The 15,593-nt window shown below is 42.8% G+C and overlaps 1 protein-coding gene and 1 pseudogene across 4 annotated transcripts; both read left to right on the top strand.

Moving 5' to 3' along the window:
• The first annotated feature begins 2,815 nt into the window (after nt 1-2,815).
• Nucleotides 2,816-7,928, top strand: LOC131834303 (butyrophilin subfamily 3 member A1-like). Of its 4 annotated transcripts, XM_059178790.1 has the most exons (4): nt 2,820-3,025; nt 4,018-4,044; nt 5,366-5,392; nt 5,808-7,928. In XM_059178790.1, the coding sequence occupies exons 1-4, from the start codon at nt 2,875-2,877 to the stop codon at nt 5,870-5,872; spliced, it is 270 nt and encodes an 89-aa protein (XP_059034773.1). In that variant the 5' UTR covers nt 2,820-2,874; the 3' UTR covers nt 5,873-7,928. The 4 variants fall into 4 exon arrangements, with proteins under 4 accessions (XP_059034772.1, XP_059034774.1, XP_059034773.1 ...); XM_059178789.1 differs by having other exon boundaries at nt 2,816-3,025; nt 5,366-7,928; XM_059178791.1 differs by lacking the exon at nt 4,018-4,044 and having other exon boundaries at nt 2,818-3,025.
• A 2,189-nt stretch (nt 7,929-10,117) lies between these two features.
• Nucleotides 10,118-15,593, top strand: LOC131834689 (CREB-regulated transcription coactivator 2-like; annotated as a pseudogene).

Raw genomic sequence — 15,593 nt, 5'->3', positions numbered from 1 at the left:
CAGGGTAACTATTGAGAGATATGAATTTAGTGCCATTGTATTGCCTGTAAAGTGACTGTTACTGTATATTGTCTCTGCTCCTTTCTGATCTACTACTTTTAGGCTCTCTCTTTGCTTAGAGGACCCCTTTCAATATTTTCTGTAGAGCTGGTTTGGTGTTTGCAAATTCTTTCAGTTTTTGTTTGTCTTGGAAGATTTTTATCTTTCCTTCTATTTTCAATGATAGCCTAGCTGGATATAGTATTCTTGGCTGCATGTTTTTCTTGTTTAGTGCTCTGAATATATCATGCCAGTTCTGTCTGGCCTGCAAGGCCTCTGTGGATAAGTCTGCTGGCAATCTAATATTTTAATCATTGTATGTTACAGACTTCTTTTCCTGGGCTGCTTTCAGGATTTTCTCTTTGTCGCTAAGACTTGTTAATTTTACTATTAGATGACGGGGTGTGGACCTATTCTTGTTGATTTTGAGGGGGGTTCTCTGCACCTCCTGGATTTGATGCTTGTTCCCTTTGTCATATTAGGGAAATTCTCTCCAATAATTCTCTTCAATATCTTCTAATCCCCTCTCTCTTTCTTCTTCTTCTGGAATCCCAATTATTTTAATGTTGTTTCATCTTATGGTGTCATTTATCTCTCGAATTCTCCCCTTGCAGTCCAGTAGCTGTTTGTCTCTCTTTTGCTCAGCTTCTTTATTCTCTGTCATTTGGTCTTCTATATTACTAATTCTTTCTTCTGCCTCATTTATCCTAGCAGTAAGTGCCTCCATTTTTTACTTTATTTCTTGTATTTTTTTTTAGTTTATTTATTTTCAGCATAACAGTATTCATTGTTTTTGCACCACACCCAGTGCTCCATGCAATCTGTGCCCTCTCTAATACCCACCACCTGGTTCCCCCAACCTCCTACCCCCTGCCCCTTCAAAACCCTCATATTGTTTTACAGAGTCCATAGTCTCTCATGATTCACCTCCCCTTCCAATTTCCTTCAGCTCTCTTCTCTTCTGCATCTCCCCATGGCCTCCATGTTATTTGTTATGCTCCACAAATAAGTGAAACCATATGATAATTGACTCTTTCTTCTTGACTTATTTCACTCAGCATAATCTCTTCCAGTCCCGTCCATGTTGCTACAAAAGTTGTGTATTCATCCTTTCTGATAGCAGCATAATACTCCATAGTGTGTATGGATCACATCTTTCTTATCCATTCATCCCTTGAAGGGCATCTTGGTCTTTCCACAGTTTGGTGACCGTGGCCATTGCTGCTATAAACACTGGGGTACAGATAGCCCTTCTTTTCATTCCATCTGTATCTTTGCGGTAAATACCCAGTATTGCAATGGCAGGGTCATAGGGAAGTTCTATTTTTAATTTCTTGAGGAATCCCCACACTGTTCTCCAAAGTGGCTGCACCAACTTGCATTCCCACCAATGGCGTAAGAGGGTTCCCCTTTTTCCACATCCCCTCCAACACATTTTGTGTCCTGTCTTGCTAATTTTGGCCATTCTAACTGGTGTAAGGTGCTATCTCAATATGGTTTTAATTTGAATCTCCCTAATGGCTAGTGATGATGAACATGAGCGGGACCAATTCAAGAGCCCCCATTTTTGACTGCAACTTATTAATAGCTTTTTTGATTTCAATTTGGTTAGATTTAGTTCTTTTATTTCTCCGGATAGGTATTTTATATCTCCAGAGAGGGTTTCTCTATTATCTTCCATGCCTTTTTTGAGCCCAGCTAGAACCTTGAGAATCGTCATTCTGAACTCTAGATCTGACGTATTACTAATGTCTGTACTGATTAGTCCCTAGCCTTTGGTACTGTCTCCTGTTCTTTTTTTTTTTTTTTTTTTTGTGGTATTTCCACCTTGTCATTTTTTCCAGATAAGAGTATATGAAGGAGCAAATAAAATACTAGAAGTCTGGCAAAGACCCAAGGAAAATGCACTTTAAGCAAATCAGAAGAGACTCTAAATCATGGGTGGGGGAGTGGGAGAAAGGGGATAAAAAGAAGTTCAGAAAAAAAAAATTGAAAAAAAGAAAACAAATAAAGAAAAAATACAAAAAAGAAAAAAAGATATATATATTAGACTGGGGACTAGAACAGGGTCACCCACTTAATTTTGGGAGTATTTTGGTCTCTTAGAAGAAACTACCTCCCAAAATTTTAAAGAATGAAAAACGTATATAAGGGTAAACATAGTGAAGGGATGGAATATGCCTATAAAGATGAAAAATAATTTTTTTTAAAATTTCTAAAAAAGGAGTTGATAAAGCAAGTTTTTTGGGAGAATAAAGAAAAAGAAAGTGGAGAGAATTTGCTCAGGCTGGGGACTAGAACAAGCCCAGAGCTAGATTTAGGGTATATTTTGATCTACTAGAAGAAGTTGTACCACAAATTTCTTAGAAGAAAAAACCCTAGGTGTATACAAAAAATAAAGTTAAATACAATGAAGGATAAAATATGAGTATAATAATGAATGTTCAAAAAAGATTATTTTCATTATTTTTTATGAAAGGTATTGTTAAGATAAACTATTTAAAAAACATTAAAAAAGAAAAGGGTAAAAGTTAAAAAAAAATAGTAGAAAAAAAAAATTAACTGCAAGCCTAAAGAATCATGGGTAGAAAGCCGTGAGTTCCGTGCTTTGCTTTCTCTTCCTCTGGAATTCTGTTGTTCTCCTTGGTAAGTGAACTTTGTCTTGGCTGGATTTCTTGTTTATATTCTGGGTGAGGGGCCTGTTGTAGTGATTCTCAAGTGTCTTTGCCCCAGGCAGAATTGCACCGCCCTTACCAAGGGCCAGGCTAAGTAAACCACTAGGGTTTGCTTTCAGGAGCTTTTGTTCCCTGAGCACTTTCTGTAGAGTTCTGGAGGATGGGAATCAAAATGGCGGCCTTGCAGTCTCTGGCCAGAGGAACCGAGGGCCCCACTCCTCAGTGTGCCCTCAGAGAAAAGCCCTCAATCACTCCCGTCTCCCTGGCCTCTGGCTGCACTCCGAGCTCACCCAGCCTGCGACTGGTTCAAGGTAACCCCGACCTGAGAGCTCACTCCTCAGCTCTGTCTCTGTAGCAGTCTTCCCTGCTCTAATACCTGCGAGCTCTGTGACACTCAGACACTCCTGATCCTTCTGTGACCTTGTGGGACCTGGGGCCACGCTGACCCCACAAGGGCTTCACCCCAGTTTAGCCTCTGGAGTGATGTCCTCTGTGGAGCAGACTTTTTAAAGTCCTAATTTAGTGCTCTGTTGTTCCACCCCTTGCTGGGAGCCGGCCCCTCCCACTGTGGTCTATCTTCCCATAGCTTTGGATTCACTTCTCCGCCTGTCCTACCTTTCAGACAGTGGTCAATTTTCTGATTCTAGAATTGCTGTTCTTCTTCTCTTCAATCTCCCATTGGATTTGTAGGTGTTCAGAATGGTTTGATAAGCTATCTAGCTGATCTCCAGCTACCTGATATAGTCTCAGCCTGCTATTTCTCTGCCATCTTGACTCCTCTCAAAAGTTCTTTTGATTTTTAATTTAACTGTCATTTTAATGGTTTTGCTATTCAACTACATTTTCTTTTCTTTTTTTTTTTTTTAATTTCTTTCCAGTGTTCCAACATTCATTGTTTATGCACCACACCCAGTTCCATGCAATATGTGCCCTCCATAATACCCACCACAGGCTCACCCAACCTCCCACCCTCTCTCCTCCAAAACCCTCAGTTTGTTTCTCAGTGTTTTTATTTTTAATGTTGTGGTTTTTAAGACTCAGGACAATAACTTGGCAAAGGTCATACAGCAGCAACAGGCAGGCATGGAACTCAGCCTGCAATCTGGCTCTCTGACCTGCGGTCCAGGGAATTTCCCAAAACATCCTATTGTTTGCCTGTGTCAGGAGGGTATCTCCTCTCTAGCCTCTTTCCTTACTCTGTTGGTAGTGTCACCTGTAGCATAGAAAGGAGGCAAGTGCCAGTAGATCAATACTATGCAGACTTGTTCTGGCTCATGTCTCAGCAGCGTGTCTTCCCTTTCAGCCCTGAAGGTGGCAAAACTGTATGCAGGTAAGTGACTCAGTTTCCTGTGGGTTTACCTCCCCAGCCTCCACTATGCCACCTTCTCTGTCATTGGACTGCACACCAGGATGGGGTTTAGGTCCCTGATCTTCTTGTTATGTTAGTAGTGTCGTTCTAATTTTGTTCTGGAGTGTCTGTCCTATTGGAGGTAACAGCTTTACTATGCTGACTTTTTAGGGTCTTATGACAGATATACATTTGCTGTGATTAGTTAGCTTCCTTTCTTCTTCCCAAAGGGAAGTATGAAGGTTGGAGGAGTTTATACTTTGCATCACTGAGAGACAGGGTCCCTGTATTCTTCTCTTGCTCATTTCAGGACCTCACTTTATAGAGGGTAGCTTGATATGGTCCTTAGGCTAATTGGGTTTGAGGTTCCATCTAGGTTTTTGGAGAAATTGTTATTCCACTGCTGCCCCATTCGCATCTCCAGTTCCTTAATCTTACTCACATCTGTAAAGTCCTCTCTGCCAAAACATATTCACATTTTCTGGGGCATAGGACACGGCCATACTTGGGGGCTGATCATGTGTGGTGTATCCTTGCTTTTGATCTCTCTAGGTGATTATAAAGAGAAGAGGATGACTAGACCCAATGTTTTTGGGTTTCCCCTTACACACAGGGATGTTTTTCCTTGCAATACTCCATGATAAAGGGAAGCAAATTCATTACTTTCTTGCTTTGAACTTCTCTCTCCCCTTCCTTGAATCTTCTCCATTATCTCTTGATGGGGCAAGATTTCTCTGGTGCCATGTCCTGAGCTCTCCTCACCCATAGCTGAGAGTCATTCTCCCAGTGCAGCTCCACCAAGTTGTATTGCTCTACCATGATTTTGAATCAGTTTGCAAGTTCAGTTCTGCCAGTTCGTTATAAGTAAATGGAGGCCTCAGAAATTTTGATCTCCTCAGTTCTTTCTCAAGAAAACTTAGTTTTCAGGATGGATGTGTGGCTAGGGATTGAGAAAGAATATTTTGATAATGAAGTCTGTGCAAAAAGTCTACTTTTTAGGACAGCATCCAGTCTCTCAATGGTGTTAAGCTTTATGGCTTGGGATTCATAGGAATACTGTAGCATGATGGCTGTGGGTGTATGAGAGAGTGTGTTAGCAGGTTTGTGTGTGAGAGAGGAGAGAGAGAGAGAGAGAGAGAGACTGTGAGTGAAAAATAAATTCATCATGTGAATGCTTCCAAAACATTTTTTCCTATAACTCTTGGTTCAGTGTATTTCAGAGATAGGTACCAACACTGGTATGTACAGTCTCCTCAAGTCTCTGATTTGTTGTTCACATTTGTGCAATGTGGTTTTCTTGTAGATTGGCAGAAGGAGAAGTTCCAGGCCTGTGAGTTATTTCTGTTCTTTGGGTGCTCCTACTGCTATCCTATGGCTGCTGGCATCTCCTTCAGCTTGCTGTGGTGATACAGATGCTGGCATCATCAATGGTGGTGGGGTGGGATGGGGCATTGAAAGTCATGTAGCTGGGATTACTGGGTGTGACTGATATTGGATATAAGTGGGTATTCATTAGTGTTGGAGTCCAGTCTGGCACTCAAGTACCCTGTGACATGTCTACCACCCAGATCAGTCTCATGCTTATGTCTTCTGATTGGAGGGCTGTGTTCTTGAGTCAGAAGCCTCTCTTCTCAGGAGCTTTGGTCCTCCCTGCATGCAGCTGGGTGTCTGGGGGTGGGGTGGTGGTTGTGTGCCTTGTTATGTGGTAGGGTAAGTCTTTGAATGATTGGCAACTGTCTCTGCAGTGTCAGTCTGGATCCAGAGTCTGCCCATGAATGTCTTGCTGTCTCTGATGACAAGACTAGTGTGACCTTCAAGGACTCATCCAAGGAGACAGCAAATGGAAATGGAGTCTATAGCATCTTGGGTCATGAAGGCATCATATCAGGGTGCTCCTACTGGGAGTTGGAGATCAGGAATGCAGAAAGAAGTGAGTGGGCCCTGGGGGTCTGTAGGAGAGATGTGGAGAGGAAAGGCTGGCACCAGGAAGGGCCAGAAAAGGAGTTCTGGGTTGTGGGGATGTATGAAAAACATTCTGTTCCCTCCCTGCTAATGGAGAACACATTGTGCCAATTCCCCAGAGGGTAGGGGATTTCCTGGACCTGAAGGAAGGGGATGTCTCATTCTACAACATGACTGATGGTTCCCACATTTTCTCCTTCTCTCTTGCTTCCCCCTCTGGGACTCTTTTTTCATACTTCAGATTGAGGTCAGGAGAGGTGTCCCTGACCATCTGCTCTGGGGTGGGTGGGCCTGTGCAGACCCCTGTACCCATTAACAACCCTCCTTGTTCTTCAGAGGAGCCTGGGAGCCTCCCAGGGCAGGGGTTCAGTTCAGTCTGTGGTGTTGATGGTGATTTCCCAGGGGCTGAATCTCCATTACTCCCCTGTGGTCCTGAAGCTATGTCCCCATAATGCTCCAACACTGTCCCAGATTCCTCATGGTGGCTCCTCCTGGAGCTGCAGATTCCCAGGGGTACTAGCCTCTGAAGTTAGTCCTGAATGATTGGGTGTCTTGACCTTCTTTTCTGCGTATAGACTGCTGGGGTGAGGTTATGAGAATAGTTGGTTTATGCCTTAGGCTCAGGTAGTAGAAGATAAATGTTGACTTTTTCAGCTGTAATGGGGTTGGCTGAATTTTGCTATTGGAAGTCATGTTTCTTTTGATCATGAACATTATTTCATGGAGTCTTTGTATTGTTTTGATATGAAATGAGATGAGATATGAATTATTCTGAAGAATTAAATGGTGTTTATTTTATATAGTTTGAGTTGTGCAGATGAAACCAGAGGCTACAGGTAGGTTACCTGCTCTATTTAGGAAATGTGCACTCTGACTAAAAGACATTGTCCATCTGAACATTTCTGAAGAAATGTATGGCTAATGGACTTAAAGAAGAGTGGAGTGTAATATTCTATTATATGTGCTTCCTATTCTGGAATGGATGAGACATACTTATCTTAACGAACCTTAGTAAATATTTGTTTTTTTCTGAAATACTAGTGCTGTATTAATTCAGGGAATGGAAAATGAGAGTTTGTTTTTCCTTGTGAGTCAACAGCAGTTGGAAAGAACAGAACTGCTACCAGAATAAAGAGGTAAATGAAGATGAATGTTTTCAGACCCTGGGTGAATTGCAGAAAGCTTTGTCCATGAGCACAGTTCCAGGATCTATGTAGGGCTTCTCAGTACTTCTAGTCCAACTGAAAAGGTGGATGGAACCCACAGGAAACAGAAGGAAACCAGACTGTTGAGGACTCAGACCTTAATGAGTAAAGGTTTGTTGGCTCCTGAAGTAGAGAACACTGACCTGTTGTGGTTCTGGGAGAGATGAGGAAGACACAAAATTGGAAGTAGAAGAAGGCGGTCACAGATCTCAGTTCCTGTCTGTGACCAAAAACAGGAAAAGGATGGCGTCCCTTTGGATATTTTTCTATCTTGGCATGTAGATGTGTCCTTTGTATTAATTATCTATTTTCCTTCTCCCTTCTTACCAGTGTGATTTTAAGCAAGTTGTCCCTGGTAATATTTCAAATATAATGTCTGGGTAACAGAGGAGTCAAATGAGTGTGGCTGGACTTAAGGAATCAATATAACTGATACAATGCCTGAGACTGCCTGTTTGTTTCATTTTGGGGAAAGACTGAGAACTTTTTCACTTTTAAGTGTAGCCCTGTAAATGTGTAAATGTGGCATTGTTGTGTTGTTATATGGAAGTTCCAATGTGAGTAAATGGTGTATGTGGAAGCTGAGGAACTAATAGTGTGAAATCTGCCCCTTATTAATTGTCTTTTGATTCAGATCTACCATGTATGTGCCCTACTTGTTGATATTGGAGGTAATAAACGTTTCATTTTTGCCATGTGGCACATTTGGCACCGCCTTTGTCAGTTAGTGCACTGTTGGGTTTGGCCAGCAAACTCTGAGATGGTGAACGAAAACATTACTCTAGACCTCTTCATAGGAGAAAGGAGTGGCCTGGGGATCAGACACTTTAGTGGCAAAAGACCTCGAGCCAAGCTTTATCTCCAGTTTCATTGGGGGTCATATCAATACACCAAGCACAAGCACAAAGCAAGGAGGAAAGTATAGTCTTAATGGTCAGGACAATAATATATGGGGCAGTGTGTGAGAAGGGCAAGGAGGCTAGGAGTTCATGAAGTACATGAGCACCACATGTGCCTGTTTCGTCTTGAAATTTATACATATACTCCCTAGATGAGAACCTTGAGCTGCACTAAGAATGTGGCTGCTTTCAGCTGAGAAATTTCAATGGAGGCATAATGTTCTGGGCAATCCTCCTTTGTTTTTCAATTAGTCTTAACCAGGGAGGTGTATACAAGTCAGATTTTGTCTATGTAGACACTGAATTCCTACAGGGCACCAGAGGGAACACAGCAAGACGTAGCAGGAGTAAAACCTTTTTTTTTTTTTTCTTTAAAGATTTTATTTATGTATTTGTCAGAGAGAGATTGAGTGAGCACAAGCAGGGAGAGTGGCAGGCAGAGAGAAGCGGACTCCCTGCTGAGCAGAGAACTCATTGCAGGACTCCATCCCAGGACTCTGGGATCATGACCTGAGCTGAAGAAAGACATTTAACTGAGTGAGCCACCAATGTGTTCCACTTTTGGTGTTGTTTACCCCTTAATGTTATGATGCTACTGACAATGACCTGGAGAAGACTTAGCTTCCCTTGCCTTTGGGTGAATGAATATAGCATTGTAGCAGGTTGTGTTCTAGAGAATCTTGCCAGTTCTCTAGTGAGAGTTTTCCTGCCCAACAGGCTTCATCTGCAGCTTATTGGTGAATTTCTTTCCCTGGACAAGGTGGGACAGCCTTGTCCAATAAACAGGGACAAGGACCCTTGGACAAGGCTGTCCCACCTTGTCCAATAAACAGAATGTCAGTCTTTTTCTTTCAAAGGTATTCCGTCTTTTGGATGCTCTACCTCAGCCCTAGATGTAATGTCTGCTTCCTATATCTTCTACTTCTGGTTTCCATAGAGCTTTGTTTTATTTCTTTCAAAATTAAATACCTCTTTCTTTTTTTTTTTTTTTTTTTTTTTTTTTTTTTTTTTTTTTTTTTTAAAGATTTTATTTATTTATTTGACAGAGAGAGATCACAAGTAGGCAGAGAGGCAGACAGAGAGAGGAGGAAGCAGGCTCCCCACTGAGCAGAGAGCCCGATGCGGGACTCGATCCCAGGACCCTGAGATCATGACCTGAGCCGAAGGCAGCGGCTTAATCCACTGAGCCACCCAGGCGCCCTAAATACCTCTTTCTTAATAATTCTTTATATCAGATTTTCCCTGTTAACCTGAGTGATGTGGTTTCTGCCTCCTGACTGGACACTGAGTGATACAAACATCTACACTAATCTCTGTCTTGGAGGAGGACATTGTACTGCTCACAGTACATGGGAAAGGGTAGTGGAGGAATTTTTATATTTATCAAAATGTTTACCCCAACAATAAAGTCATAAATATACTCTTTGGGATCTTTGTATATATTTTAAATACTCTATGTGTTAATATATTATCTGACTTCATCTCCTCCTACAGTATACTTTGTGCCTTATGACACTGGATTACTTTTAGATGGGTTATGGGTATATTTCCTTTGAAATGGAGAGTAAAGGAAGATATGGATGTGATATGAATTATCCACATAAAAAAGAGAAATCTTTTGAAACTAGTGGACCAGCTGCCCATGTAATTCCAGAAAGAATGGTTAAAACCATCATTCCTGGGAGAAGTGAGGTTAGCATCTTCGCAGAAGGAGTCCTTCCATTTGTCTCCACCTTTCCGTTTACAACTAGTAGGATTCCAAAACCCAACAAAGGTTCCTCTGCACAGCACACCAGATGCCAAAGAGATCCATCCACGTTTACATCTGAAGCAGTGTGGATTGTGCGTCATGGAGACCAGAGCCCAGGCAGCATGGTAGGGCCTGTTACCCTGGCTTTTACAGTAGTGGTAACACTCACTTGTGACTCCTGAGGCCAAGAAGGTGGGGGTGAAAAGGGGTGAATGAAAGGCTACTTGGCCCTGTGGGCTATGGCAGGGTCCTCTGAGGTAGGACATCTGTGACCAGGAGGGAACAGTGCGGGGAAGGAAAAAGCAAGGCAGGGAGGCAGAGAAGAAGAAACGCTTTGTGTACTGTCTGCCCTGAGAGTTCAGCAAGAGAACTCTGAGCTTCGTGGGCCTCCCAAACTTGAAGGTCCTCCTCCTGGAGTGTGGGGCATGCCCCAAACCCAAGGGACTTAGTACATACTGGTCCCTCCAGAGTTGCCAGCCTCCTCTTTTTTTTTATTTTTATTTTTTTGTTTTGAGCATGGTCTATACAGCCTGTAGGGTTACTCTGGAAAGATAAACCAAAAACTTGTGCTCTTCTGCCACCTGCTGTAATACTAAGGAAGGGCCTCTAACCTCCCACCCATGAACTGGTAGAATCAAAGTTAATAAATTTCTACCTACATACAAAATGTGTCAGCTACTTTAAACTACTTGGCAGAGGAAAATCTCCTTAAAGAGCATGACAAATCATGGTAATATGGTTTTGCTAAAAGAAAATGACAGTTCTCCAGCCACCAAGCCTACATTTACAGAAGATTGTGATCTCCAAATTAAGTTATTCAAAATAACTGTCAGAACAGAATTCAACAGGATACAAGAGAATCAGGCAATTCAATGAACTCAGTAATAAAATGAATGGCTAGAAGGAATACTTTACCCAAGAGACTGAATTTTTAAAATAGCACCAAACAAAAAATTCTGGAGCCGAACTCAGTAAATGAGATGAATGCATTAGAAAGATTGGAAATAGAGCAGATGATGTGGAAGGGAGAATCCATGATTTGCAAGGTAGAATATAGAAATGATTCAGATGGAAGTGAAGAGAACTAAGGTTTTTTTTTTTTTTTTTTTTTTTTTAAAGTGAAGAAACCCTGGGGTGCCTGGTTGCTTTAGTTAGTGGAGCATCGGACTCTTGATCTTTGGGTTGTGACCTGGAGCCCTACGTTGCATGTAGAGATTACTTAAAAGGAAAACAAGCTTAGAAAATGAAGAAATATTGCAAGAACTACCAGTCTCTATTAGGAAAGCCAGTTAAGAATAGTGGGTATACCAAAAGGAGAAGAGGGGCAGAGTTGTTACGACAAAAGTATTGACTGAGAACTTCCCGATCCTGGAGAAAGAAGTGGACATAGAAGTCTGTGAAGTTAGTAGATAACCTTATTATCTCAATACAAAAATATCATCTCCAAGACACTTTCCGATGACTGTCTAATGTCAATAATAAGGAAGGAACTTGAAAAGACAGAAGAAAATAACCTAAAAAGGAACCCCCATAAGAGAGAACATCAGCAGATTTCTCAGCAGAAACTCTGTGGGCCGGGAGAGTGGAATAACATATTCATAGCATTGACAAATAAATATTGCCAGACAAGAAATCTGTATCCAGGATTTACCTTCCAGACATGAAGGAGAAATAAAGACTTTCCCAGAAAAACAAAATGTGAGGGAATTCCCCACCACTAGTCCTGCCTCCAAGACATATCGAGCAGAACTTTAATACTGTAATGAAAAGAAGAAGGTACAGAGACTCTGAGTAAGCTGGCAGACAGAGTCAGAAACTGTAACCTTATTCTAGAATAGGGCATTAAACACTTAATGATAACAGCAATGGCTAAAGTTATTAAAAATAACTAAAGCTAAGAAAAAAAAGCTAAAGTAAAATGAACAAGAGGCAACTGAGTAGACCTAAAAATATGTGGGAAAGAGATGACAAAATTTCAAACAACTGAGTCGAGACACCTGGTTCTTGGACTATTCTTGAAAGCTTATGCAGAACTATATTGTATTAGTTGCATTATTGCCTTAGCTGCAAGTCATGTTTTATTCCCTACTAAGGACGTTTTTGCATCTCTTAATCTCATAATCTCATGCATGATCAATCATTTACTTTTCTTTTTACCCACTGATTATAGGAACCTAAGGGGAGTGGAAAGAAACATTTGTCTCAAAATTATCTGACATACCTCATCATTCCAGGTCCTGAATGGGGTGCCTTATTTTCCAGAAGAATATAGAGCTCCAGATTCTTTCAAGGTCCACCCTCTCAAGGTTTCCAGAAACACCTCATCCTCCTCTCATACATTCACCTCCTTCCCCAAACAAGTAGTGGCTGTCCCTTCTCCTCCAGAGGGCAATGCAGCTTTGGGAATGATAGCCAGCCTTCTCACTGGGCTTTCCTTGTGTTAATGAAGATTTCTTTGCCTCAAAACCCAAGTCTCAGACATTAGCTTACTGGGCATTGGGTGCTCAGCTTGTCTGAGTTTGTAACACAATATATAGGTTAAAGAGGAAATCAAAAAAGAAATAAAATAATGGCCTCAAACCATTGTTGAAAATGAAAATACAATATATCAAATTTTGTGGGTTGCAGTAAAAGCAGTTCAGAGAGGAAGTTGAGAGCAACAGAAAATGAGAACTATCTCAAATAAACAATCTACCTTTACCCTTCAATGACTAGAAAAAGAGGACCAAATTAAGCCCAAACTTAACAAAAGGAAAGAAATAATAAAAATCAGAGCAGAAGTAAATGAAATAGAGACTAGAAAAATGATAGAAGGATCAATGAAACTAAAAGCTGGTTCTATGGGGCGCCTGGGTGGCTCAGTGGGTTAAAGCCTTGGCCTTTGGCTCAGGTCATGATCCCAGGGTCCTGCGATTGAGCCCCACATCGGGCTCTCTGCTCAGCAGGGAGCCTGCTTCCTCCTCTATGCCTGCTTCTCTGCCTACTTGTTATCTCTGTCTGTCAAATAAATAAATAAAATCTTTAAAAAAAAAAAGCTGGTTCTAGAAGATGATGAACACAAAAGGGCAAAAGTTAGCTAGTCTAAGAAAAAAAAAGGAGACATGGGACTCTATGGTGACTAATATAACATAATATAATAAAAAAAGAAGAAATAAAAGAGGGTTTTTACAATGGATTGGACAGGAATAGGTAGAATCATGAGAGACTATGAATAATTGCATACCAACAAATTATATATTTAAAGGAAATGGGTCCATTTCTAGAAGCACACAACTGACCAATACTGACTTAAGAAGATGTAGACAACCTGAACAGACCAGTATAGTTATCTGAGAGGCACAGGTGGAGGCTGAAGGACAGGAAGACAGGCGTGTAGGGGAGGCACAGACACCAGAGAGCCTGGGGTTGAGGGTCACATGGGGCCTACAGGCCCCCAAATTGCAAATGGCATACAAAGGAGCTCTCCTTATGGCCGTTCTCTGCCCACTGATAACCAGATTAGCTCTGACCTGGCTGAGTTCCAAGAGCCCCCTCAACTTGCCTCTGTATTCATTGTGGAGAACTGGGCTGCAGGAGCTTTGGAACAGTTACAGTGAGATTCCAGAAAAATGGTATCCCCACTCCACCACTATCTCTGACAGAAAGACAGCTCTCCCTGTGGTCCTGCCTATTTGTTTCGTCCCCCAGAGCCCAGCTGGTGGAGGATGTGCCCTGGGACAATGTCCCTGCAGAGAAGGGGCAGGTCTTTCTACTACCATCTGACTGAATAGGACAAGTACTAACTCTGCCTTCACATCAGTGTGAGGAACCCCAGCCCTCAGGACACTTATCCAGGCCCCACCCCTTCTAGCATCCTGAATGGCAAAGTGCACTCCAAAGTCCCTGTTATAGAAGCAAACTTGTTAGCGGACAAAGATTTGCCATGGTATGCTTGGAAGCTGTCTTTATGTTCTTCCTGAGTCCTGTGAACTCCCTGCAATGACCACCTTTTTGATGTTAATCAGAGCACCATGTGCTCCCTGATCAGCCTGCCAATGTGCCTGTCCTTCCACCAGCCTTGAACACAGGAAGCTCCCTACTTGATCTCACCAACCTGCACTTTCCCCTGGCACTTCCCATTTCCCAGGGCCCTGAAGAGACAGCCTACCCCAGCCTGAGTGAGGGCATCAGTACCTCCAAATAAAGACACAGCATGATCTACCTCAGGATCAGTGGGAGCCAGTGCCTGGACCAAGGTTGGACTTTACTCTCTGCTCAGCTACCCATCCTGTGGTCTTCCCTGAGCAATCCAAAACCCTAGGCTTCCTGAAGCAGTCCCCACCCCCACATTCAAGGCTCTGATAGCCAACCCTCACAGTTAGCTTTCTCCCTGGGCCACCCCTCACTCAGCGCTCTGGCTCTCTCATCCTCCAATCCTTCCACCTCTGCTTCCTCTCCTGTGCTGGGTAACCTGCTTACCCACCTGCTTCCACTGGAATCCCTTCCTGCCACCACCATGCGCCCCTCAGCCTCCTGAGTTTGTCCAAGGGCCCAGCTGACACCCAAGAGCAGCTGCCCAAATAGTTTGTGACAACAATGGCATTGCCTTGTCCTGCATCACTCCAGGTGTCCCCCTGGATACCAGCAAACTGTCCACTGACCAGAGGCTGCCTCCATACCCATACAGCCCCCCAATTTGGTTCTGCCCACTCAGCCACCTACCCCAAAGCCTCTACAGCATCCAGCAATGTCCTCTCAGGCCTGCTCAAAACAACCTTCAGGTGGGCAGCCCCTGGGAAGCCCACCACACTGTGGGACACTATACCTACCCAGCTCAATGGGCATGAGCAAGCATTTTACCATCAGCCAGTGAGGGACTTCAGCCTGGGAAACCTGTTTCCTCACAGCATGCTCTTTGATGACTGCTGCTCTGACTTGTTTGTCCCCTGGCATGCACACACTTTGTCACAGCAGCAGGAATGGTTTAGTATGGAAGCCCATCAACCAGCCTGATGTTGGACCCCCCAGCTTTTCTGAGGGGCCTTTATTTTTAGGGGACAAGGGGCCAATTAGTGACCTATAGGACCCCCATGCCCTCAACCACCAGAACTTGATTCTCTGTTCCTGCCATGGCTCAGGGCCCAACATCATCCTCCCAGGAGAATCCTCCCCAGGTTATTGTAAGGAGATTGTGGCAGCCCTGGCTGGAGTGACTGCAGACACTGGCAAAGATGTGGAGAAAGGGGAACCCTCCTACACTGTTGTTGGGAATGCAAGCTGGTGCAACCACTCTGGAAAACAGCATGGAGATTCCTTAAAATGTTGAAAATAGGGCTACCTTATGACCCAGCAATTGCACTAATGGATATTTACCCTAAAGATACAAACATAGTGATCCAAAGGGGCATGTGCACCCGAATGTTTATAGCAGTAATGTCCCCAATAGCCAAACTATGGAAAGAACCTAGCTGGCCATCAACAGATGATGGATAAAGAATTATCCATTCTTTATTCTATGTGTGGTATATATACACAATGGAATACTATGCAGCCATCAAAAGAAATGAAATCTTGCCATTTTCGACAACGTGGATGGAACTAGAGGGTATCATGCTTAGCGAAATAAGTTAATCAGAGAAAGACAGCTATCATATGATCTACCTGATATGAGGAAGTGGAGATGCAACGTGGAGGGGTTGGGGAGTAGGAAAAGAATAAATGAAACAAGATGGGATC

The sequence above is a fragment of the Mustela lutreola genome, chromosome 6 (genome assembly GCF_030435805.1).
Source record: "Mustela lutreola isolate mMusLut2 chromosome 6, mMusLut2.pri, whole genome shotgun sequence".
Taxonomy (NCBI): Eukaryota; Metazoa; Chordata; class Mammalia; order Carnivora; family Mustelidae; genus Mustela; species Mustela lutreola.
Note: the sequence above shows the minus strand (reverse complement) of the source record. Positions and strands in the feature narration are given on the sequence as shown.